This window comes from Pan troglodytes, chromosome 6, assembly GCF_028858775.2.
Source record: "Pan troglodytes isolate AG18354 chromosome 6, NHGRI_mPanTro3-v2.0_pri, whole genome shotgun sequence".
In the NCBI taxonomy this organism is placed as follows: domain Eukaryota; kingdom Metazoa; phylum Chordata; class Mammalia; order Primates; family Hominidae; genus Pan; species Pan troglodytes.
In genome coordinates, this window is record NC_072404.2 from 127210235 (window position 1) to 127236647 (window position 26413).

Sequence of the window (26413 nt, forward strand, 5' to 3'; positions counted from 1 at the left end):
TTAGAAGGGGGTGGAGGATAATGTGGTTGGAAGGTAAATTGAGGATAGAAACAACATGATAAGGAGATTGGACTTTGTCCTGTAAGGAATGGGAAGTACTCAGAGTTTTAAAGCTGGATTGGGGCTTGATCAGATATAATTTTTGAAAGCTAGTGGGACAGTATATAGGAGACAATGCAGTTATAATCGTGCTGTACTTAACTTCCAGCTCATGTATAATCTTGTGCTGATAGCAAGATCCCCACAGTTCTATGAAAAGTTATAATCAACAAAGCACAGGAGTCTCACTGCTGTATATATACGAAATGCCAAGGATATGGACAAAACTGTAGCCTCCAGTATGAGGTGGGTGTATAATAAAACATTACTGACGACAGAAGGAGGAAAAAAATCTTAATCACTACCTAGTGTTTACTTTTGTTCATTTTTAAATAATATTATGTTCTAGAGAAGGAAAAAAACAATACAGAGTACCAGCCCTCAGGTCTTTGCTCCCACATACTTGTGTTCTGACACTGTGACTCATGCCTCTCACACACAAGTAGGAACCTAAGGACACAGGAGAAGTGGCACACTGCTCAGGAAGCCAGAAGCTACTTTAGCAGTAACCCTGGAGGCATCCAGGCTCTTCAGGCATGAATGGAGTTGAAAGACCTTTAGTCTTAGTGGATACTTGAGAGCCACATACTTTTAAAATTCATTTTGATTTATAGAACCACTGGGAAATGCTAAGACAAACTTTACCTTTCTTTGAACTGTTAAAAAGAAAGGAAAAAGCAACATTAGGAATAAAAAACAACATGAATATTCATTTGAAAATCTCAATATATAATTGATCAAGTATCAATTAAAATGTAAAATGTGTACATCCTATGACCCAACAATTACACGTCTAGGAATTTATTCTACAGCAATATGGGTACAAGTCCATAGAAAGAGGTGTATCAAGATGTTTACTGCAAGACCCATTCTAATGGCAAAAATCAGAAATGATTAAATTATGTAGCATCCATATAATGAGATTCAGAAGAATAAGGTAGTGGGCTATATAATATTTATGAGATATTATCATGTAAAAAAGTATACATCAATATAAATAGTTATCTTAACACTAAAAATGTGTGTGTTTGTGTGTGTGTGTGTGTGTGTATATATATATATATATATATATATATATATATATATATATATATAGTATACAAAATAGTCTACAAGGTTACACCTTTAGGTGTTAACAGCAGCTACCTCTGGGGATTAGGATACGTTGGGGGTTGAGAGGAGAGTAAATACACTTTGTCACTTTTTAAAACAGTAGGGTTATGTGGAATTTTTGGTGTCTAATTTCAATATCACTTATAATTTCCCATTAAATATCACCCTATTAATTGTACTTTACCTATTTACTTTCTAACCTAAATGTACATACAAAACCCCAAGTAACTCTCCTTCTATTAATCTGGCCTTTCTCAGACATCTCCATTCTATGACTAGAACTGCTTTATTATCTTCAGAGAGCTGACAATTACAATTTTATATAATTTGATAGGAAAGATTTTGGTTTAAGAAAGTTTATTAAAGTTTAGGGAAAAGCTGAGTTTAGCTGCCTGAGCAATGAGCTCAGGATGTTAATAGAATTCCTAGTTCTCCCAATTACTTGAGAACAATAATAGCATCAGTCAATCTCATGGCGGGGGAGGCAGGGAGAGGATGAAATGTGGGTTAAGCACCACAACTGGCTCATGGCTGTGGGATGGGGTTGAGGAGGTGTTCCGTAACTGTTAGCCAATATCATTGCAGTTTATACATATAATATTTATTTACAAGAATGATTTAGATGACCTTAACAACAGGCTTTTATTAGTCTTGATATCTCTAATGTCTAAGCAAGATGCTCAATAAATGTTTGTTGAGTCAACAATTGATATCTGTAAGAAAATAATGGGGGCCTACTTCATGGGATCCTTTTGAGGATTAAAATTAGTTAATATTAATCAACTGCTTAGAACAGGGCCTGATACATACTAAATTGCATATAAAATGCTTGCTGTTTAGAGGTCTTCACTTCCCTTACTATGATATCAAAACCCAAAATTACTCTGAAAGTTTTTGCTCTTATAATCCACTTGGCAGCAAAACCTGACCAGAATGATTTATAGTCTTTATTTATCCCATATGGAGTGAATATTTTGTATCACTCTAGATTTTATTGGAGGTGCTATATACGTATATTATCATTATGAAATCATAAAAATTCTGATTTCTGAAGTAAAATTGGTACTAAGGACTTTGTATAAGGGTCTAGGGACAAGTGTTATTATCTTTGAAAATATTACAATATAGGTTCAGGAACATAACTAGAAATATTTGGTTTTAAACAAAATTGAGCACAGGAAACATTTATTAATATCTTTTATAAGGTGATATATGAACTTTTAAAATGCAGATTAAAACAAGATGACTAGAGAGGCTGAGGTGGACGGATCACAAGGTCAGGAGATCGAGACCATCCTGGCCAACATGGTGAAACCTCATCTCTACTAAAATACAAAAAATCCGCCAGGCGTGGTGGCGCATGCCTGTAGTCCCAGCTACTCAAGAAGCTGAGGAAGAGGAATTGCTTCAACCTGGGTGACGGAGGTTGCAGTGAGTCAAGATTGAGCCACTGCACTCCAGCCTGGGCGAGAGAGCGAGACTCATTCTCAAAACAAAACAAAACCAAAAAAAACAAGATGACTAATTAGTCTTTACTAAATTAAATAAATGTCCTCTAGCCTGCATTCACTCCAGTTATTTCTCTTTCATTCTTACACTGGGAAAGTGTGAGAATCTTAGTCCCAGTCAAGGATAATTCTGTCCCTTCCTGCTGCCTTCTCAGAGACCTCATCCTGGAAGTTAGTACCTCTTTCTTAGATTTCCAGCTTCTCCCTCTCCACCAGCTGTAATCATGAATATATTTAAACATGCTTAAGTCTCCTCCATCATAAGTATTCATCAAAACAAAGTCTACACATCCAAACTTATCCCTCTTCTTCTTGAAACACTGCATACAATCCACTGTATATTTTCCTTTTTTTTTTTCTATTCTTCAATCCATGACAAGTTGGCTTTCACCCTCATCAGTGAAATTGCCCATCAGGTTCACCAACAATATCTAGGGAACCTTTCATGATGGTACTTGACCTCCTTGCAGTAGCAGGCACTGTTTATCACGCCTCCCTCCTTAGGCTTAGGATTCTATGTAGGTCCTTTGACCTTCATACTCTACACTCTCCTTGGATGTTCACATTTACTCCCATGATGTCAGTTATTATTCACTGGCTGACAGTTTCCAGATCTACATCCCACAACCCATCTCTCTCTCTCCTGAACTTCAGGCACAATTTACTAAACATCTCCATCTGAATATCCCTCAGGTGACCAAACTCAGGCTGAAACCGAATTTACCTTTGCTCCCAAACCTGAATACCTAACTCCTCCTGGGATCCTCATGCAGTGAGTGGCACCACACCAACACCCAGCCAATTGTCAAAAGGCCTAGGAGTCACTTACAACTCCTCCCTCTCCTTCACCTTTTTAATATTATCAGTCATCAGGTCCTGCCAATTCAACTTCCTAAATGTCCCTAGAATCTATCTCCACAATCGCCTCTACTTCAAGCCACAGTCATTTCTAGCTTAGGTTACTACCTAAAATCTTTTACAGGGTTCTGCCTCTCATCTTGACTTCAGTGAATCCCCTTTCTTTCTTTTCTTTTCTTTTTCTTTTTTTTTTTTTAGAGACAGGGTCTCCCTCTGTTGCCGAGGTTGGAGAGCAGTGGTGCAATCACAGCTCACTGCAGCCTCCACCTCCCTGGCTGAAGCGATACTCCCATCTGACCCTCTTGAGTAGCTGGGACTATAGATGTGTGCCACCATACCCAGCTAGTTTTTACAAACTTTTTATAGCGACAGGGTCTTGCCATATTGCCCAGGCTGGTCTCTAACTCCTGGGCTCAAGTGATCCTCCTGCCTTGGCCTCCCAAAGTGCTCCCAAATTACAGGCATGAGGTACCGTGTCTGGCCAAATGCATTTTCAACAGTGCAACCAGACAGGTCTTTCTTCCCTCAAATAAGATCTTGTCTCTCCCTTCTTAAAACAATCAAAAGCTTCAAAATGTCCTCAAAACAAAGTCTACACTCATACATACAGCCTTAAACTCTATATTCTATCAAATGATCAACAACTATTTCTTGAATGCCTGCTTTGTGCTAGGAATGGTCTGGAATCTAAGGATACAGCAGTGAGCCAGACAAAGCTTCAGATATCAAGGAGCTTATGGCCCAGTGGGATATATACATAAACTGGGAAATACACATAAACAAATAAACAAAAATATTCCAGATTCTAATAAGTATTATAAAGGTGGGGTAGGGAGTGTGCTGTGTCAGTCGGGGCATTCAGGTGATATTTTAATAGAGAGGTCTGAATGTTCCAGCCAAATATATATCTAGCACACTCCTACTAACCTCAGTTCTCAGCTGAGACCTCCCCTGGGAAGTTTTCCTGTTGCCTTGAGTCTGGGTTGGCAGCATCTCCCACACGCTCTATAGCATCGCGTGCTTACCCTGAACATTCACCACTCAGGGTGCTCATGCCCATTATTTGCCTGATTACTCCCCTACAGGAACAGGGTATCTTGTGCCTGGTTACGTCCCTAGTGCGTGGTGCACAGTGCTTGCCATGCTTGAGTTGCTCAATATCCACTTCCTGAATGGCAGATGAAGTAATTAATATTATTAAATAATTCTCCTGGTCAGAAGGCCTTGCTATTTTTTTTTTAGATGGAGTCTCACTCTGTTGCCCAGGCTGGAGTGCAGTGGCGTGATCTCAGCTCACTGCCACCTCCGCCTCCCGGGTTCAAGCGATTCTCCCACCTCAGCCTCCCAAATAGCTGGGACTACAGGCACGAGCCACCATGCCCAGCTAATTTTTGTATTTTTAGTAGAGATGGGATTTTGCTATGTTGGCCAAGCTGGCCTTGATCTCAGGTGATCCACCCACCTCGGCCTCCCAAAGTGCTGGGATTACAGGCCTGAGCCACAGCGCCCCGCCAGCCTCAGTAATTTTGAAGAGGGTAATATAATTGTCCTTGGAAGAGGTGTATTGGCTGACTGAAATGAGAAAAGTCCACATAAAACATTTTATTCATTATTTCCATTTGTTTTATTACTGCTAACATGAATACCAAAGCATAAAACTCAACACCTGGATAATTAATCATGTCTTTCAGTTTATGCTTCTCTGCTATTTTTTAATTCCCAGGCTCCACAAAAATATGTACGCTTTTCCTATGGGAAATTTTCAAATATGAAGTCATAGACTTCTTAAGTAAAACCTAATGATTCTTTAACTGTGTTAAGAATACAGCTTCTAACGAAAGTTAATAAATGCACAGTTCTCTTCCTTTTGACATTATGGGTTTTTGTACTCAGAGTGGGTAAGTCCTAAGGCCTTTTATCCATTTTTAATTCTAAATTCAAGATTGAATGTAAGGCCAGGCATGGTGGCTCATGCCTGTAATCCGAGTACTTTAGGAGGCTGAGATGGGAGGATTTCTTTAGGCCAGGAGTTTGAGACCAGCCTGGGCAACATAGTGAGACCCCGCCTCTACAAAAAAATTTAAAAAATTAGCTAAGTGTGGTGGCATGTGCCTGTAGTCACAGCTACTTGGGAAGCAGAGGCAGGAGGACTGCCTGAGCTTAGGAGTTTCAGGATGCAGTGAGCCATGATTGTACTACTGCACTCCAGCCTGAGTAACAGTAAAACCCTGCCTCAAAAAAAAAAAAAGAAAAAAGATTCAATGTAAGAATGAAAAACATGATGCCATATGCCAAATGACTGACTGCTGAGGGATTAAATCTGCCAAAAATGATTCTTTGTTTTATATGACTCAGCTTGTCAAGTTCTCTAAGGTAACAACAGGAAGATTTTTCTGAGATCATACAATATTTTCCAGTTAAAGTCAAAGATAAGTGACCCCTATGTACTATCTATATTAAAAAATCAACAATTTCTTCCCCTAAGGCACTGGGAAGGCTTCCAATCAAGCAAATGTCATAGCAGAATTGTACTTTTGGTCCTATAATTCTCCACCACCCAGCTTAAAAGCAACACTTCTAATATGATGGTTTCCACATGAAATTTGTCCAGAAAACTGAAGAGATGGAAGAGAAATAAAAGTAAATAAGGAAGATGACAGATCATATCATTCCTCCAACTAAGAATAATCAAGCATTTAGTGAAACCATGAAGGAAGCATTACAGTTCTGTGAATCTCAGCAAATACTGGATTTTTATAAACCTGGCATCTTTATTTCCTATTTAATGTCAGCTTGTCAGAGTAGCACAGCATATTGACTAGACTATAGCTGATAGAGAATATCAAATACAACTCTGTATCCCTAGTCAAAAAGTTGTAGCCAGAACTTCTCATTATGGTTTTAGTGAGATGAAATGAGTGAACATATTTACATATTCTCTTTTATCTTCTATTAAGGCAATGTTTCTAGGTTCACGTAGTTAATCTATTTGTTTTTATCTCTTCAGTTCTGTTATTCTGCTTCTAGTTTATTGAACTTTGATGACAGGTACTTCACATCCTATATCCTTCTCTGAAATGAGAGTTAATAGCTTTGCTTGAGTAACAGAAATCTTTAAAAGCCAATATAGATGAGCAGATCTGTGGATGAGGCTGAGAAAAACAGCTTAGAACTTAATGGAAACAGGTAAAGCAATTGTCTAGGATTTATCTCAACAGTGATGAATAAAAACAAGATAAACCAAAAAGATATGTTAAAGAAAACATTTTAAAATGTCACTTACCCTTAGTTCTTCCTTTGTATTAAAACTATCAAGAAGCTGTTGATAATGTCTATCTGTCATTTGTCGTAATAGGGACAGGAGACAAGCAACAAACTCCCCCTAAGTTAAAAAAAAAAGCATACATTTTATTTTTAGTAAGGACGTAAAAGAACATCAGTAACTTACACTGAACTGTCCTCAAAGAGAATATGTTAAAATGAAATCACGATGATCCAAACTTGCCCTGTGAAGTCTTCTTAATATAAATTATCCAAAATGTCACAGCCAAAACTCCCTATGATGATTACCATTTATTTACTTGGTATTCACAAATTTATAATTTTAGGGAGGATTTTTTTTTTTAACTTGAGTGGAAGCTTTTCACTTGGGAACTAACTTCACACATTTAAAGAAGGTAAGGCACCGAGGGTTTATGATCATTTACTGAGCATTTAACACGTCTGTAATAATTCTATCATTTAAGCTTCATATCAACACTATGAGGTAGGGGGTATAATACCTTTTTAAAGAAGGTAAAATGTAGTTTCTGATGTGCTAAATGACTTGCCCCAAGTCACTCAGCTAGAAAGTAGCAGAGCTGGCATTATCCCCAGTCTTTCTGCCTCCAAAGCCCTTCCTGTAGCTTCATGCTCCATTTTTGAATTCAAATGACCTCCTCCAACTCATCAGAGAGTTGATCTGCTGACTCACAGGGTATAATGAATGCCATATGTTGCATAATGTTCATTTCAATCTCCTTTTAAAAAATAGTTTTATTCAGATGTCTTGGAAGATTGAAAACAATTTTTTTAATTGGCCATTCTTTTTGTGCTTGGGCTCTATGTGATTTGTAACCATAAATTCTAATTCTTAAAAATTAACAATAAAAAAGTAAACATAGCATCTATGGATTTGAAGACCTACATAAAATTGCTATCACTTGCATTTTTGAATGAACTTCTAATTTAAAATGCTTGCATTTTCAATGCAACCTTTCGTGCTCAGCAAAGAATTTATCTACTTTTAAACAGAGTGACAACATTTAAAACAAAACAAATACAATAGGAGAGGCAATCACTGGTAACTAACTGTATATTTACAGAAGTGCAATTTAATTGGGAACTGGTTTCTTAGATTTTACATGGAAAGAGACTACAGACTTTATAAGTAGAGACTAAAAGCCCTGAGAAGTGAATTTTTCAACAGAAGCAGCTGGGTGAGGAAAATTCAATGTATCCTCGCCCACTGCCATGGGAGACCCAAGGATGCTATAATACTTAAAGACCATGTCAAGGCAACCAGGCACTCAGGCTAGATCTCTGTTTGCAGATAATCATTTGCAACACACAGGTATGACAAATAATTATCTGTATACATTTTTTAGGGTAAATATTCAAGAAACTAACCAGTGTGGGCCAGAAGAAACATCCTTCAAGCTCAACATATACTTTGTTAATGAACATGGGAATCCTTGATATTTAACAAAAGAAATAAAAAGTTTAAAGGCAATATTATTAATATTTTTGTATATGTGTGTAAGGTAGTAACCCAACCCAACACTAGGAAAAGAATGATCTAGAAGGATTGAGAGAACAGTGCCTTGTGCTCACACAGGACTGGGAATAATAGAGCCTTTTTTTTTTTTTTTAATACCAGCCAGACTGGAAAAACCTCACAATTAATAAGGCATTAGTTAGAGTACCAAAAACAGTGTTTCCTTAGTACTGGAGAAAAACTACTCCTAGAGTAATGCTGTTCTGGTCCTACCTCACAAATTTCAAAAGCAAGACCTAAAATGATCAAATAGTTTCCAATAAATTTAACCTCACTCTATAGCAAAGCTCAGATATTTTTTAGAAATTAAAAAAATCCACCTGTCAACAATGTAAAATTCACAATAACGGGCATGCAATGAAAAATCACCAGGCAGGTCAAGAAGAAGGAAGAAATGATGCAAATGAGGAGAAAAAGTAATATATCAATAGAAACAGATACAGAAATGACATAGATAATAGAATTACCACACAAGAACATTAACATAGTTATATTACTGTATTCTAATTTTTCAGGAAGCTAGAGGAAAGACTGAATATGTTAATTTAGAGACATGGAAGACATAAAAAGAGCCCAAATTAAACTTCTAGAGATGAAGGCTACAATTTGTGAGATGAATATTAATTGAATGGGTCGAGTGGCAGATTAGACACTGCAGAAGAAAAGATTATTGAACTTGAAAGGTAGGGCAGTAGAAATTCTCCAAAATAAAGCATAGACAGAAAAAACTGAAATAAAAAGAAAAACAGAAAAAAGCATCAGTGAACTGGAGGACAACTTCAAGTAGCAGAATATCTATGTAACTGAAAGTCTCAGAGAGAAGGAAGAGACAGAAAAAATAATTGAAGAAATGAGAAAAAAACTTTTTCAAACTCTTTGAAAATTATAAACCTATATATCAAAAAATCTCCACAAACCCCAAGCACAAGAAACAAGAAGAAAATTACACCAAGGCACATCATAATCAAATTGCTTATAGCCAGTGGTAGAGAAAATCTTAAAACACTATTCAGAAAAAAAAGGGGCACATTACATAGAGAAGAACAAAGACAAAGATGAGAAAAGATTTCTCTTGGAAAGAACACAAGCTGAAAGACAACGGAGCAACAGCTTCAGAGAACTAAAAGGAAAAAAAAAACCAAAAACTATTAACCAAGAAAAATATCTTCCAAAATATAAAATATAAAAATATCTTCCAAAAGCAAAGACAAAATAAAGACTTTTCAAACCTCCCAAAGCTTATTCACCACCTCTATTCAACATTGTACTGAAGGTTTTAGTTAGTGCAATAAGGCAAGAAAAGGCAATCAGGAATACAGGTTTGAAAGGAATTTTTAAAAAGCTGTCTTTCTTCACAGAAAGCGTAGCTGTGTATATAGAAAAAGCTATGAAATCGATAAAGAGCTACTGGAACTAATTGAGTTTATTTACATTCCAAAATATAAGATCAATGTACAAAAATAAATTTTACTTCTACACACTAAAAATGAACAATCAGAAATTGAAATTTAAAATAATATCATTAAAATATGAAATAATTACTGATATATTTGACAAAAGATGTATAAAATCTGCACACTGAAGGCTGCAAAACACTGAGGGGTGGAGTTAAATACTTAAAAAAAATGAAGATATTACATGTTCATGGATTGGGAAATGCAATATTGTTAAGATGTCAATTTTGGCTGGGCGTGGTGGCTCATGCCTATAATCCCAGTACTTTGGGAGGCTGAGGTGGGTGAGTCACCTGAGGTCAGGAGTTTGAGACCAACCTGGCCAACATGGTGAAACCTGAGCTCTACTAAAAATACAAAATTAGCTGGGTGTAGTGGCACAAGCCTGTAATCCCAGCTACTTGGGAGGCTGAGGCAGGAGAATTGCTTGAACCCAGGAGGTGGAGGTTGCAGTGAGCCAAGATTGCACCATTGCATTCCAGCATGGGTGACATTAGCAAAACCCCATCTCAAAAAAAAAAAAAAAAAAAAAAAAGATGTCAATTATCCCCAAATCGATATATAGATTCAATGCAATCCCAGTAATTATCCTAGCATAGCTTTGGGGATTAGAAATTGAAAGGCTGATCTGACTTTAAAATCCATAAGGAAGTGAAAAGGATCTAAAATAGTCAAAACAACTTTGAAAAAGAAAAGTAAAGTTGGAAGACTTACACTTACTGACTTTAAGATTTATTATAAAACATGACAATCAAGATAGTATGTTATTGGTGTCAAAACAGAAAAACAGGTAAATGGAACACAATAGCCAAACCCAGGAACAACTCAAATGTCTACCAAGAGGTGAATGAATAAACAAACTGCAGTATATCCATACAATGGAATACTATTCAGCAATAAGAAGGAATAAACTATTGATATACAAAAGAATAAGGATGAAACTCAAATATATTGTGTGTCAAGACAGAATCCCCTGCCCCTATGCCCCCCAAAAAACTATGTAGTATATTGATTAATAATAATAGCTATGTACTACATGATTCCATTCATATCAAATTCTAAAAAATGTAAACTTACGTGCAGTAATAGATAAGTTACTACAAAAAGCAGGTCAGTAGTTGCTTGGGGATGAGGTAGCATGGAGGGGCATAAGAGAGGGAATCGAGAGGGGCACAAGGAAGCTTTTGAAAGTGATGAATATATTTGCTATCCTGATTGTGGTGATGTTTCATAGGAATACACATACGTCAAAACTAAAATTGTACATTTCAAACAGGTGTCATTTATTTTATGTCAATTATACCTCAATAAAATAAAAAAGACATATGACAACACTATGATTTATGGAATGGCACTATGTGTAAGTTACCATACTTTGACTATGCTATGAGTTCATTCCTTGTTTGGGCCTTGTTGGGTAGACACAATCAATTTCACTTTAAAGAAAAGATAATTATCTCTTAAGGTTCAGAAATTTACCCCAGGTTCCACAGCTTGAGAATTGTGAGACTGGGATGTGAACCCAGGTATCTCTGGTTCTAGAAGTCTGTACTCAGTGACTCATCTTCCTTCTGCTCAGACTATTTGATTGTATAGAGAAAATACACCTGAGGTTTTTGGTTATAATTAAAGTATCAGTAAGTATACTAGAATCCATCAGTTGATAACTAAGGTTCATACTTTTTTACCTTTCTCTTAACTATGCCTTGACTTAAAAATGCAAATCTAGTTAGTAGAAACCCATTCATCTCTTTTCCATCTCTTAGTTTTTCCATATCATATTCACATTGTCTCCATTACAGCTACTAGATTAATTTTCCTAAGACATTTACTTCAACACACAATCCTGTGAATAGTGAAATATGCTGAAGTGGGAAAAAATGGCATATTATTTGTAAATTTAGTAGTAACGAGAAATATTATGCAATAAGGAATAGACTTTCATCTTAAGCCTTTACAGTCAATATACATAGGGGAACAACCTGTTTGAATCCAGATTTATGATTTTGTCATATCTGACTTATGCCCATTGCAATAACTTATAATCATGACATATAATCCCTTGGGCATTTATGATGATTATTGTCAATCCCAACATCTACTCTACAATGTCATTTATTCACTTATGCTGTTTAGGAACTCCAACCACATTCAACTCTGTTAGGAGGCCTAGATGTCCAATCACTAATGTATATTTTATCCATAATGTAATTTTTTTGCTCTATTTCTTAAACTTAAATTTTAATTAATTTTTTAAATTTTTTATTTCCATAGGTTTTTGGGGAAACAGGTGGTATTTGGTTACATGAGTAAGTCTTTTAGCGGTGACTTCCAATTACTAATGTATATTTTATCCATAATGTAATTTTCTTTGTTTTTAAGATATTTTAAGAATGTATCTGTATGAAAATCCTAGACCCATAATTTATTAAAAAGAAATAAAAAGCCATCAGTGGCCAAGATGTACTTAGCTGCAGTGTGATACTTTCTTTTGTATAAATCACCTTGAAAACTCTGTAGTCTTCAGTGGCCATTTTATGTATAGATTGAGTGTAATGGGAATTTCTACAAATGACTGTGTATAGCAAGGGTATTGGATGGCTACAACTGTCTTCACGAAACCTATTATACACATACATTATTTTTTTCCACATATTTCTTACAGAATTAACCCAGGCCCATTTCCATACCCCAACCACAAACCGACATCACATGAAAATTTTAGATAAACACATCAGAGTAGCTGTCTTAGACCTGGCCTATGCCCAGAAGAATCACATGCTCCGTAAATGTTATTTAACAGAGTTACGAACGAGTAAGCATTTATAAATTGTAAGGAACTCTGGAGCTCCATTAGTCGAGAATGCAAGGCAAGTGGTCATTTATACTGCTTTATAAAATCTGCTTCTACCTATAATTAGACTTTTGAAAGGAACTGATCACAATGGTGCTTTTTTGTTTTTTTTTCTAGCTAGGGAAAGCGTTTTAAAGTTCAAAAAACAGTCGGTGGAAAAACAAAAAGTACAATCCTTTTAAATTTTAAAAATAAGGCCTCTGTTATCTGGAACTATGATACAGCAGACGCCAGTGCTCATGCTGGTGTGGCTGGGAGGCTGGGTAACAATCATGGTGCTTACAGAGCACTGGAAGAATTCACAATGGCACACTGTGGGATCTGCGTTTACTCACAGTGTGTCTACTTGTCATGGGCACTTTTCCATATGTGTCTGCACAGACTGAAAAGGTGCTCAATGTAGTACTGCCATGTGAAGACTCCCTATTCAGAAAGCCTGTTCTCTGTGAGAAAATGATAAAGAAATTCAACAGATCTTCAGTCTCCAGAGAATGGATTTTGTGAAAGACAAGACCAGGGCATATTTCTCGCCATAGAATTATTATAACAACAACAATACATGAAGCATGTCTGCAACAATCATGATATGACGGTGACTTCTGCTGCTACCACAATGACTAACGGTCAGCATTTATTGAGTATCAGACCAGATACTGTTTAAACACCTTTACAGATTTGATGAAATCCTCACGCTAACTTTGAGATAAGTACAACCATTTTCTCTGATTTATTTATTTATTTATGAGACAGGGTCTCGCTCTGTCACCCAGGCTGGAGTGCAGTGGTATGATCTCGGCTCACTGCAACCTCCATCTCCTGGGTTCAAGCCATTTTTGGGCCTCAGTCTCCTGAGTAGCTGGGGTTACAGGTACCCACCAACAGGCCCGGCTACTTTTTTTGTATTTTTAGTGGGGGTTTGAAGATGTTGACCAGGCTGGTCTCAAACCTCTGCCTCAAGCAATACGCCCGCCTTGGCCTCCCAAAATGCTGGGATTACAGGCATAAGACACCGCGCCTGGCCTATTTTCTCTGTTTTAAAGAAACAGAGGCTTAGAGACATTAGTAACTTGACCAACATCACAGAGTCAGTGCAATGACAGAGAAGGAATCAAGCTAGGTCTGTCTGAGTACTCTTAAAAAAAAAAAAGTCTTAAAGCATAAAAGCAAAGATGTCAAATAATTTATGTGTGTGTTTCATGGAAAATTTCACCCCACATACCTGGACAGTCTGGTTTCTCACACAGCAAGGGGTACCACAGAGCTATGCAGGAAGGATTCTCTTCATGTGATTTTCTTATAATTTAGTACACAGGACAATCACTCTGCCTGCCCTACCCCACCTCCACCCACAGACCTGATTCACTGACTTCCTGAAGTCTCGTAATTGGCATTACTTATTACACTGTATGGCCTGAAGACCACATGTATCCCATAGAGATTTGGTGCACAACAACCTTGTACGCTCTGCACGTCGATAGAAAGCAGTTTAAAAAGTGTTTTAGCTTTTGATCTCAGGCAATCTTTAACTATGCCCAGCATTTGCTATGACTTTGTTTGCTTGCCATTATAACTTTCAAACTATGTAAGTTATATTGCCAGGAAGCAATTAAAATGTTACCATCAAAACCACAGTGAAGGAGACATCCTTCCTCTTCCACGTTGAAAGTGTAGACATACTTCTCCCCTATTCCTCCTGCTAAGTACAACTAAAAACCTGAACATCAAATATAAAACAAACAGAAAAAGACTCTGACAGGAGGAGAGAGAGGGCAGACTGGCCAACAACCTCCTTGGGACCTGAGGAAGGGCACGGTGTAGATTTCTTTGGATTTTCTTTTTTGCCTCGTATATTTCAAAGATTGGGGCTGAAGAGGCCAGCAACTGTGAAAGACCAATAGTTGGTAGACAAAAGAAAAAGTCCCAAAAAACCTTATTTCTCCAGCCAAAGGACTAGGAAAGGGCAGCCCTGCAGGGCAATGCTTTTAGCCACAGTTGCTCTATTCTAGCTGAACACCACAGAAAACTTTGTCCTCAGTCACCTGTTCACTGCAAAGGCTGAGTGAGGAGCCTAGACTTCCACCCTCATGAGGATGTAGTGAGGTGTCCCAACATCTCTCCTAGAGTGGAGCCAGAGAAGGTCAAACAGGGAGCAGGTACTTTCATACCCACGAGTCAGTGTTGGTGAAAACAATGGGAGAAGCCTGGGCTTCCACCCACAACTGGCAGTAACAAGTCACATTTTTTCCCTCCCCACTGGGGTGGTGTCAAAGAGGCCTAGTAGAGAGTCAGGACGGTCACCATGGCCCAGCAGTAACAAAGCCACTCCCACCACACTGGCAGTAGAGACCACATGCAGAGCCAGAACTTCCACCTCACCCAGCAGCAACAAGAAGCCCTCTTGCCTCAGGTGTCAAAGGAAACCAAGTGGCGAACCTGGATTTCTATCTCTGTCTCACCATAACATGTAGGCACTGCTCCCCTGATGAGTGGTGTCACACAAAGCCAGCTAAAACAGTAGGTTTATGTAAGATCCAGAGCTTTATAATATAGAAATGTCTTGGTCATAAGAGAAAATAACACATCCTATCAAGAACTAAGAAAATCTCAAATTGAATGAAAAAGACAATTAATAGATGTCCACATTGCAATGTCAGATTGTTAGAATTATCTGACACCTACAAAATGGTTAAGGGACTTACATGTAAAATATAAAACTATACTACTTTTAGGAAAGAAACTAGGAGATAACATTTAAGATACAGGGCTAGGCAAAAATAGTCAAAAGCTTGAACTATAAAAGGAAATTAATAAGCTGGACTTAAATGAAATTAAAAATTTTTGCTCTGCAAAGCTTGTTAAGAGGATGAAAAAACAAGCTACAGAGTAGGAGAAGATACCTGTAAACCACATATTATAAAAAGAAATAAAAACTCAACAGTGAAAAAACAATCCATTTTAAAAAATGGCAAAAAGACATGAAAAGACATTTCACTGAAGAGGATACATAGATGGCAAATAAGTATGTGAAAAGATGCTCAGCATCATTAGTCATTAGGGACATGCAAATTAAAACTACAATAAGATATTACTACATAGCTATCAGAATGCTCTCCACTCCAAAAAACAGGTAACACCAAATGCTGATAAGAGTATTGAGAAAGTGGACGATTCATAACTTGCATATATAGTATATATAGTAGAGCTACTATTTTCCATAGTGGCTATACCATTTTATATTCCTGTATATATATAAATAGATACACATATATAAACTGCCAGATGTATTATTTCTTAATATTATTTTCTTAATGTTTTACATGAATATAAAATACAGATATAATATTAGACTCAAAATGCTTCAGTCACGTTGCAGGTGGCTTGATGTTATAATCTGGAAAATCTGGCCTTAGGAGAGTAACCCATCAGCATTTCAAAATCATATGAGGTTACCTTAATTTTACAAGGAAACCAAGATATAAAACATGTTTGTTAAAGGAACTTGGAATAAGCAGTTTTTAATTGCAGAAAGCCAGCTTCAAAGCACCTTAAAATTTGCCAATTCCAGGCTAGGCATGGTGGTTCACACCTGTAATCCCAATACTTTGGGAGGCCAAGGCAGGTGGATCATCTGAGGTCAGGAGCTCGAGATCAGCCTGACCAACATAGTGAAACCCAGTCTGTATTAAAAATACAAAAATTAGCCGGGTGTGGTGGCGGGCATCTGTAATCCCAGCTACTCAAGAGGCTGAGGCACGGAGAATTACTTGAACCCGGGAGATGGAGGTTGTAGTGAGCCAAGATCGCACACTCGCACTCCAACCTGGGAGACAGAGCGAGACTCCGTCTCAAAAAAAGAAAAAAAACTTTGCCAATTCCAACCTTCTCATTTCCTAGCTAAGAAAACTGAGGCCTAGAAAAGTTACGATTCTGACTAGTCAGAGTGAAAAATTTGGAATGAAAACTCAGGGCCCTGACTCCTGTTACTCTGTTTCACTCTTCTCGTTTCCTCAAGCAATTTGATGGATGATAAGAGAATAAAAAGTCATCAAGTTGACTTGGAATATAAAATCTTGGGTTAATTTAAACCGGGCAAGGTATGACTAATATCAAAGCTGGCTTTCTGTAATTAAAAACTGCTTATTCCAAGTTCCTTTAACAAACATGTTTTATATCTTGGTTTCCTTGTAAAATTAAGGTAACCTCATATGATTTTGAAATGCTGATGGGTTACTCTCCTAAGGCCAGATTTTTCAGATTATAACATCAAGCCACCTGCAACGTGACTGAAGCATAACCAGGCCCTGTTCCACGTGCCATCTGCTCTATGATCTTACAGTGACATCCTGGAACTGGAACCGCATTGCTGAGCTGGATGGCTGAGGTCGGCTGGTGATCTCCAATATGGTCCTCAGCAGGATATCCAGCAAGCTGGCCACTATCACATCTATTTCCTCCAGCACAGATTTTTCCTTAAGAGAAAAAAAATAATATGTTCAGGAAACTGGGGTTTAACATGCATTTCAATCTAACAGAAAAGCGGAAATCAAAGAGTCAGAGAACTTGAGGCATGGAGTTCACCTAAGTGAATGATCTCCTGTTACAGTAAACAAAGGCACAGAGAAGTTAATGGCTTACCCAAGAGTACACAACTCAGTGGTGCAATGGATACCTGAGATACAAGTAAAAAGATGGGTGATATCGTGAAGGCGCACCAGACTAACTCAGAACACCAGCGAGGCTCCCAACAGGGTGTGTGACCTCAGACAAGTCAGTTTGCCTCTCTGAGCCTGAATCTTCACTGCGAGTCCATCCTTGTTCTTGGTCTATGATTCCTTGGTTCCAGACTGTGCTTATATTTACTTTTCTCAATATTAGAGTTACATCAGTCATTTTCCGAAACTTTAAGTACAAATGACTATTCCTATAAAAAATGATTTTTAAAAATCTTTGCATGTAAATATTAGGAAATGGTGTTTGGCCCAGACAAATACCCTTAGCTACAGAGTGGATCTAACGTCAGTGGCCATGTGGAAACTGCTTTCCTGATGCAAAGTTAATAGTATCCACGTCCCAGGACTTGAAAGAGAAACCCAAATTGCTCTGCACTGACTGTATGTGGAGTTGGGTTCTTATTACACCTGCACAAAACAAAACTCTATGTACAAATGCTTCTAACCAAGGAGATCACTCTTTGTAAAAAATACTTTTAGAAAGTACGAGTTTGAAAGAGCTTTTTGGCTAGGATTTTATGATAAATTTTCTTACACTTGCAAGAAAACTACCAAGATTTTCCCTCCAGTGACTTGGTTTCTGCTCTGAATGTCTTACAGAGCAGAAGTTGTGGAGGTGATTTCTTTTTATTTCTCTTCTGCTGTTTTTGGTTCTGTGCAGTGAACTATCTAACTTACATTTTACTCTCAGCAATTATAATTTGGAAAAAGATTCTAACTAGGCATAGCACAGTTATTCTTTATAGAATTTTATAGAGGGGGGTTTAAAACTGAATTCATGCCTTCTGTCACCACTGTTCTATTCAGTGCCAGATCACCTTTGGGGCCTGGATCATGGGGGTGGGAAAAAGTCAACTGCTTTGTTCCATGCAGGTTCCTCTTATTACACTTCCAGAGGCAGAATTTCTAGCTTTTTTCTCTCAACTGCCAACTCTGTTCCCATGCTACTGGGGCTCTATCTCCAACAACTCCACTGAGGTCCCATCCCACCTCACTGATCTTCAGAAGCTGATCGTAAGTGACAAATTGGGGAAACTGTAGCATAAAGGTAATAGGGAAGCAGAGAAACAGGATTCTTGGCACTCATTGCCAAACTCTGCTCCATAAAACCTGTTACCGATGAGCAAAATGGTTACTTAACAGTTGCATATTGGCAGAAGTGGAACATGATATTCTCCATATGTGGATTTCACACCAGACCCCTGAGCCATGAACACAAATACTCTGAGTTGTCCCATTTATAAGCAAGCATGTGATTCTTCTCATTTTGCAGTGCATTCTCTAATGCAATTGCATTGCATCAAGAGTCAGGCACGTTGATAGGAATCCCCAAATCCATAACAATTTGGAGATCACTGGTGGGGCCAAGTAATGGTTATATTATAAGATACCCCTAATCTCCTGGGGCCGTCCTTTGCTTCTGCAATTTCCAGGGGACCCGGCCCAAGGACCACAGCCAAGTTCTGAGTATCATGAAGTGGCCTTTCACAGAATGGATCAAAAACAACTTCATGTTGCAAGCAGTAATTTATTCTTGCCACAGAGCAGTCATCATATCAAGATTAAAGACACACGTGGGAGGCTTTGAGATTTCTCATTTTTCTCACTCAGTATGCAGTTCTTCCTTGAAATACAAGTTTGGGGAACCCAGGTTATTTGGGGTTACAGAATCCCACAAGGTTAAAAAAATTCCTTACAAAGAGAAGCAAAAAGTCCAGCCCAGCTGGAAATAAAAGTGGGTATCAGAGGCTTCCTCTTTAGTGTGGTTTCTTTGTAGACTATTACAAGTTTATTTCCAGAAGCCATTTGAAGGGAACTATATACTATGACCTGTATTTACTTACTGAGCTATTTTTCTTGATAAGACAAAATACGTTGCTAAGGATACGTGCACACATGATCAGGTCCTTCTGTTCTTGCAAGTGAATGTGGAGGTGATGTAACACGACAGGCAGAAGAATGTATCGGGAATCTGAAGAGAGAAGAGTCATTAGTGTCACATCTGTTGGAGTCCCACGCAATACCTAGGGCAAATCCTTATCTACTTTTAATTCAATTTTGGTTGCTAAATTATTAACACATGTAGTTACAAAGGTATTAGTTCTACAAGGTTTATATTGAAAAACAGCAGTTCCTTTCCCTAATGCACAATTCCTACCTCAGGAGGCCTTTGACACTTTTAGGTGAAATAGATATCTTTCTAAAATTATTTGTTTTACCTCTAAATTTCTAAATTACATGCTTCTCTTGCTGTTTCCTGAATTTTCATTAAGATAGATCGCCTACTGACTTTCTACTATGGTAGAAGAGGACTTGGTTGTTTTTTTTTTCCCCCTTGATATAGTTTGGCTGTGTCCCCACCCAAATTTCATCTTGAATTGTTCCCATCATTCCCATAACTCCCTGTGGGAGGGACTTGGTGGGAGATAATTGAATCATGGGGGTAGTTCCCCCTATACTGTCCTTGTGGTAGTGAATTTGTCTCACAAGATCTGATGGTTTTTTAAGGGGTTTCCCTCTTCACTTGGCTTCATTCTCTCTTCTCTGCCACCATGTAAGATGTGCCTTTCACCTTCCGCCATGATTGTGAGGCCTTCTCAGCCACATGGAACTGTGAGTCCATTAAACCACTTTTTCTTTATAACTTACCCAGTCTTCAGTATGTCTTTATCAGCAGCATGAAAATGGACTAATACACTCCCTTTTCTCCCCAAGCCTCTCAAAATGGTTATATCACAATTTCTGGCTAAGTTAACATTATGGTTTTGCTGCTGTTCTGATTTCCAAACCTTTGTACATGACTGGATTTTTGTTTGTTTTTTTCTCTCTTTGAAAGCTTTTGGGAAATTATCCCTGGTAATTCAAAATTTCATGATTATGTAACTCGCCTTGACCCTTTCAATCTATACACTTGTGTTCTTCAGTTCTGGGAATGTGCCTTGAATTATTTCTAGGATAATTTTCTTCTATCCTTTGTCTGTAAATTCAACTACATTTACATTGAATCTCTTGAGCTATCTTCTGCTTTTCTAGGATGTTTCCCCTCTTTTTGTTCAACTTCCTGGTAATTTCCATACCTTATCTTCCAAATCATGTATTCAGTTTTATTATTTATGCTATCAGATATTTTATTTCCAAGAGCTTTCTCCCTCCCAGGGCCAGTGTTGTGGCTGTGTAACCTAAGAAGCCACACAGGTCCCAGTGCTCAGAAGGACCCCACGCTTGGTGAAAGCGATGCTACTGCCACCTTGAAATTCTTAACTTTTGAACAACAGGTCTTGTATTTTCATTATGCAGCCATTCCTGTTTATTTCTCTGAATGTTCTCTTTTCAGAGCTTCCCACTCTTGTTTCACAGATGCATTCTCTTCTCTCCCTGAGGAAATCAGATATTTTTTAAAATTTGTTTTGAGGCAGGAAAATAGGGTCTGGAAGCAGGAAATCTAAGGCCAATTTGTGCTGACTTCCTAAAGCTGAATCGAGGAAAAACACCATGGTCTGGGGCGGGGACTCTAAGGCCAATTCATGCTGACTTCCCAAAGCTGGATAAAAAGGGAAAACACCTGAGTCTGGGGGCAGGGAACTTAAGGCCTATTAATGCAAACTTCCAAAAGCTGAACCAAAAGGAAAAATCCCCCTCTCCCAAAGTCTGAGTAACAAGTATCAAAGGCTCCTCTCCCTGCAACCCTCCCCTTCCACCACCTCTTAGATGGAAAGGTAAAGTGCTCTGGATTGGCCACAGGCCAACCAGGGACCATTGACCATCCCTTCATCTGCATAGGGCACCAATTCACCTCAGCCTTTAATTAGCCACAGATCAAATCCTTCATCCAGATAAAGGACTTCAAAAGAAGTACTTCAAACCCAGAAGACTTTGTAACCGGGCCCTAGAGCTGCTTGCTTGGGCTGACTCCCATCCTGTGGAGTGCTTTCTCGCTTTAATAAATTCCCATTTTTGCTGCTTGGTTCCTGTGTTTCATTCCTTTGTTACTTTGTGAGTTTTGCCGAATTCTTTTTTCAGAATGCCAAGGACCTGAACATCTCACACTCAAGACCCTTATTCTGGTAACAGTTTTGCTCCCTGAACTATCTTTTTCTTCCTAGTTACTTTTTTTTTTTTTTTTTTTGAGACGGAGTCTTGCTCTGTTGCCCAGGCTGGAGTGCAGTGGTTGCTCACTGCAACCTCTGCCTCCCGGGTTCAAGTGTTTCTCCTGCCTCAACCTCCCCAGTAGCTGGGACTACATGCACGTGCCATCACGCCCAGCTAGTTTTTGTATTTTTAGTAGAGACAGGGTTTCACCATGTTGGCCAGGCTGGTCTTGAACTCCTGACCTCAGGTGATCCACCCTCCTCGGCCTCCCAAAGTGCTGGGATTACTTTTTTCTTTATTTATTTTGGCTTCTGCTTTTCACATGAGGGGCTTTTCTCCAATATCTGATGATCCTTCATTGTCCATTCATCTTTACAAGTAAGGCACCAAAATGCTAACTGGAAATCACAAAATCTCTGTATGCCTAGGCAAGCTTGTGAACTAATGAAGCATCACTGAAGGATGGGGAAGCTAGGTGTTCCACTGGAGCAGGGGTCCCCAGAGTTCAGTAACTGAGATGGTTTCTCTTGGGCTGATCAGTTTCTCTGAAGATGAAGGGTGCAACACATAGGAAAATGAATCAATTTCATCTTCAGAGCTACCTGATATTTTCAATTCCTGATCCTTTCTGAAGGCTACCTGAGTCTTCTGAGGTTCTGTGGAATAAATTAGTTTGCTCCTTGGCTCTACCCTAACTCCACACACCATGCCCACATTTCAGCTTTCTCTTGTCTGCAAGTCAGCTGCCACCCAGCCTTGTAAAAATTGCTGCTATTTCTTATGCATTGTATCTCTTCTTCCATTCTCTTAAACCTGTGAGCTTATACGTTAAAAAAATTTCTTTTTGTATCTGTAAGTACAGATACAAAAACCCTTTTCAAAACTTTAGCAAATCAATTCCAACAATATATTAATATAAAGTTGATAACACCCTTGATATCTGATTGGGTTCCTCATCCTCCACCATCCCCAGGTGATGTCTGATCACCTTGCCCTGTCCTCAACGAGAATCCTGTTAGGTCAGTTTAACCAGAATCTGCACACTCCCTGCCCCCACCTCCCACCCTTATCTTTAATGTTTCCTGTCTACCCACCCCGACTCTGTTCCTTGGCTATGAAGTCCCACTTACCCATGCTATATTAGAAATTCAGCCCAATCTTTCTCCCTTATTGCAAAATCCCTTTGCAGCCACCCCCACACCTATCACCATGACCCTCACCTTGAAAAAAGCCTGACGTACTGTCCTCAGAGCCCAAGCTAACCCATCATACCCCCTGTGACCTGCACATATATATACAGATGGCCTGAAGCAACTGAAGAACCACAAAAGAAGTGAAATTAGCCAGTTCCTGCCTTAACTGATGACATTCCACCATTGTGATTTGTTCCTGCCCCACCCTAACTGATCAATTGACCTTGTGACATTCCTTCTCCTGGACAATGAGTCTCAGAAGCTTCCCACCCAGCACCTTGTGACCCCCACCCCTGCCCACAAGAGAACAACCCCCTTTAACTGTAATTTTCCATTATCTACCCAAATCCCATAAAACTGCCCCACCCATCTCCCTTTGCTGACTCCTTTTTTGGACTCAGTCCACCTACACCTAGGTGATTAAAAAGCTTTATTGCTCACACAAAGCCTGTTTGGTGGTCTCTTCACATGGACGCGTGTAACACTTACCATCCTCAGCAAATGTCATTAATTATTTTTTTCTTTAACAGATGCCGAGGTAATTCAATGGAGAAACAATAGTTTTTTTCAACAAATGGTGCTAGAACAATTGGATACACATATGTTAAAAACAAAAACCCTCTATCCTTACCTTACACCAAATGCAAAATTTAACTTGGTATAGATCATAGACCTAAATGCAAAGGCTAAAGGTATAAAAGTTCTGAAAAAGCCGGGTGCGGTGGCTCACACCTGTAATCCCAGCACTTTGGGAGGCTGAGACGGGTGGATCACGAGGTCAGGAGATTGAGCCCATCCTGGCTAACACGATGAAACCCCGTCTCTACTAAAAATACAAAAAATTAGCTGGGCTTGGCGGCACGTGCCTGTAAGTCCCAGCTACTAGGGAGGCTGAGGCAGGAGAATCGCTTGAACCTGGGAGGCAGAGGTTGCAGTGAGCCAAGATTGCACCACTGCACTCCAGCCTGGGAGACAGAGTGAGACTCCATCTCAAAAAAAAAAATTTCTGAAAGAAAACATAGAAGAAAATCCTAGTGACCCTGCGTTAGATACAGATTTCTTAAACAGGTACAAAACCTCAAACTATCAAAGGTAAGTGATAAATTACATTTGATCAAAATTAAAAATTCTACTTGACTTGCACCACTGACCCTGTTTAAGATCCCTATTTGTTGCCTTCTTTCTACTTGAGGACCCAAGAATTAGACTGCTTAGATTAGAATTCCAGTTCCGTGAAACACTAGCCTCAGTCTTTTCATCTGTAAAACGAGGATAGCAATGGTAACTCCTCCTGGGATTGTTTTACGGATCATATTAGCTAGCAGTGCTTGGAATGCAATGAGTGCTATGTAAGTGTTATTCTCCTTTCTTCCTCTTTCAATTTTATCCTATATCTATAGATAAAAGTGATTCTGTATGCTACTAAAAGTGATAAGGAGTGCAAATAAAGCATCCACAACTGTGAAAGTGCCTCTCTCTCTCTCTCTTTCCTTCCTTCTTTTTTTTTTTTTTTTTCTTGAGACAGAGTCTCACTCTGTCGTCCAGGCTGGAGTGCAATGGCACGATCTCGGCTCACTGCAACTTCCGCCTCCTGGGTTCAGTGATTCTCCTGTCTCAGCCTCCTGAGTAGCTGGGATTACAGGCATTCGCCGCCATGCCCGGCTAATGTTTTGTATTTTTAGTAGAGACAGGGTTTCACCATATTCCCCAGGCTGGTCTTGAACTCCTCAGCTCAGGCAATTCACCCGTCTTGGCCTTCCAAAGTGCTAGGATTACAGGCGTGAGCCACCATACTCAGCCGGAGTCTCCTATTTCTTTTGATGCCTGCCACTGGGTTACCAAAATAACCAGGTCTGGCCTCAGGTTTAGCATCAAAACAGACAACATAAGGCACAGGCATTCTATACATTAAGAAAACAAATACAGAATATTCAAATCCAAACTTGTAAAATAATTCATTGCAAGCCTTCTTTAAACAGTAAGCCTCACCAGGGAACTTAAATACTTATTTACAAATCAATTACTTAACAAAAAGAACCAGAAAAAAAAAAAAAAAAAAACCCTGAAAATTTAAGTGCCAGTAGTCATTGCCTAGTAATGTTTAATTAGAAAGGAAGATAAAGCTTATTTCTAAAAATTCAATTTGCAGCCAATTGTTAAGAACATATCAACTGCAAAAAAGTAAGTAAGGTGGACAAATAATTTGTGTGTGGCATGTACACAAAGAAATACATAACAACCCAGCTTGCAGATTTGCTTTTTCTCCATTCCTTGGGCAATGCCAGCCAGTGCAATTGATAGACTGGGTGGGTAAATGCCAAACAAGCTGACTGGTTGATATGCTAATTCTTACCTTTAAAAGAAAACAACCAGGCCCATCAAATAAGACCCCCCATAAAACAATCCAAGTTGAACATTCACTAACTTTCCATGCATTTAACAACAGAATCTGCCGTGCAGGTTCTCTCCTTGAAAGGGCCAATACACTCATATTCCACATCTCAGATAAAGCTCACTGTGTTGTATGTCTCCTTGAGTGTATAAGGAGTGACTCTCATTTACTTTTTTGGCCTACACTTGAGTGGATATACAGCCAGCTCCCATCAGTAATCCCCACTGGACACGGGACTAGGAAGGAACAAGGGAAGCTGGGTAGATTTCCTCCTTTAGGTTAATTTTGAGGAGTCATACTTTTGCCTCCTCTATCAACAAGCTTTAGACAGGGATCCTTGAAGTCAGCATCGGTCACCAAGAGAGCGAGGTCTGTGAGTTCCATGGCAGCACACAAGGGTTGGCCGTTACATTCCACAAACTGGGCTCTGGCATGGGCTGGACATGGGCACTGCTGAGGGGCGGCCTCAGTACGGGGAGATTGTAAACAAGGGAGGCAGAAGGACATGTGGCAGCACAGCTTTGCATGTAGCAGAGCTGCTGATTACAGAAAGCCTGACATCAGAGCTGGGATGGGCCTCTGTGATCAAAGCCACCAGGAATTGAACTGCCAAAGTCACAGCCAGTCGCAAAACCTGCAAACAAGCCTTTCAGACACTGGAATACAGACAACAAGAACTCAGAGAGGAAAGGACTGCAGATTCAGTGGGCTACGTTCTCATGCAGACAATGTCAGGATCACAGAGGAAAGCAACAGTGGAGGGCTACGGATGATCCCTGTATTAAGCTCCCAGATCCCACCCACTGGCTTTAACCCCACCCTGAATGCCTCCACCTCAGGCATCCTTCCTAAAGCAAGACGCATGTACTGTGTACATCTTACTTTTGGTAGTTATGCCACCTCCTGGCCTGGGACTCCTACATAGCCACCCTGCCACACACTGTTTTATTGTCATATTCATGCTCATCCTGAGCTCAAAAAGTTGCTTTTCCAATAAGATTTTTTTTAATACACATCATTTATTCAGTAGCTTTTTGTTGTTGTTGTTGTTTGGTTTTTTTTTTTTGCTTTAGATGGAGTCTTGCTCTGTTGCCCAGGCTGGAGTGCAGTGGCATGATCTCGGCTCACTGCAACCTCCTCACAGGTTCAAGTGATTCTCCTGCCTCAGCCTCGGGACTAGCTGGGGCTTCAGGTGCAGTCCACTGCACCTGGCTAATTTTTATATTTTTAGTAAGGGAGGAGACCACCCCTCATATTGTCTTATGCCCAATTTCTGCCTCCAAAGAAAGAAGAAATGAAAATTAAAA

The 26413-nt window shown here is 39.1% G+C and overlaps 1 protein-coding gene across 11 annotated transcripts in view; it reads right to left on the reverse strand.

Moving 5' to 3' along the window:
- Positions 1-26413, reverse strand: part of DOCK4 (dedicator of cytokinesis 4) — a 472223-nt gene that overhangs the window by 101660 nt on the left and 344150 nt on the right. For all 11 annotated transcript variants that reach the window (XR_008536523.2, XM_519315.8, XM_009453992.5 and 8 more), the window contains exons 24-26: positions 19277-19404; positions 17037-17171; positions 6862-6960 (exon numbers count right to left, since the gene is read on the reverse strand). Coding sequence is in view for 10 of the 11 variants with exons in the window: in XM_519315.8 (XP_519315.6) it covers positions 6862-6960; positions 17037-17171; positions 19277-19404 (362 nt within the window). In the remaining variant the exon portion in view is untranslated. The remainder of the gene's footprint in view (positions 1-6861; positions 6961-17036; positions 17172-19276; positions 19405-26413) is intronic.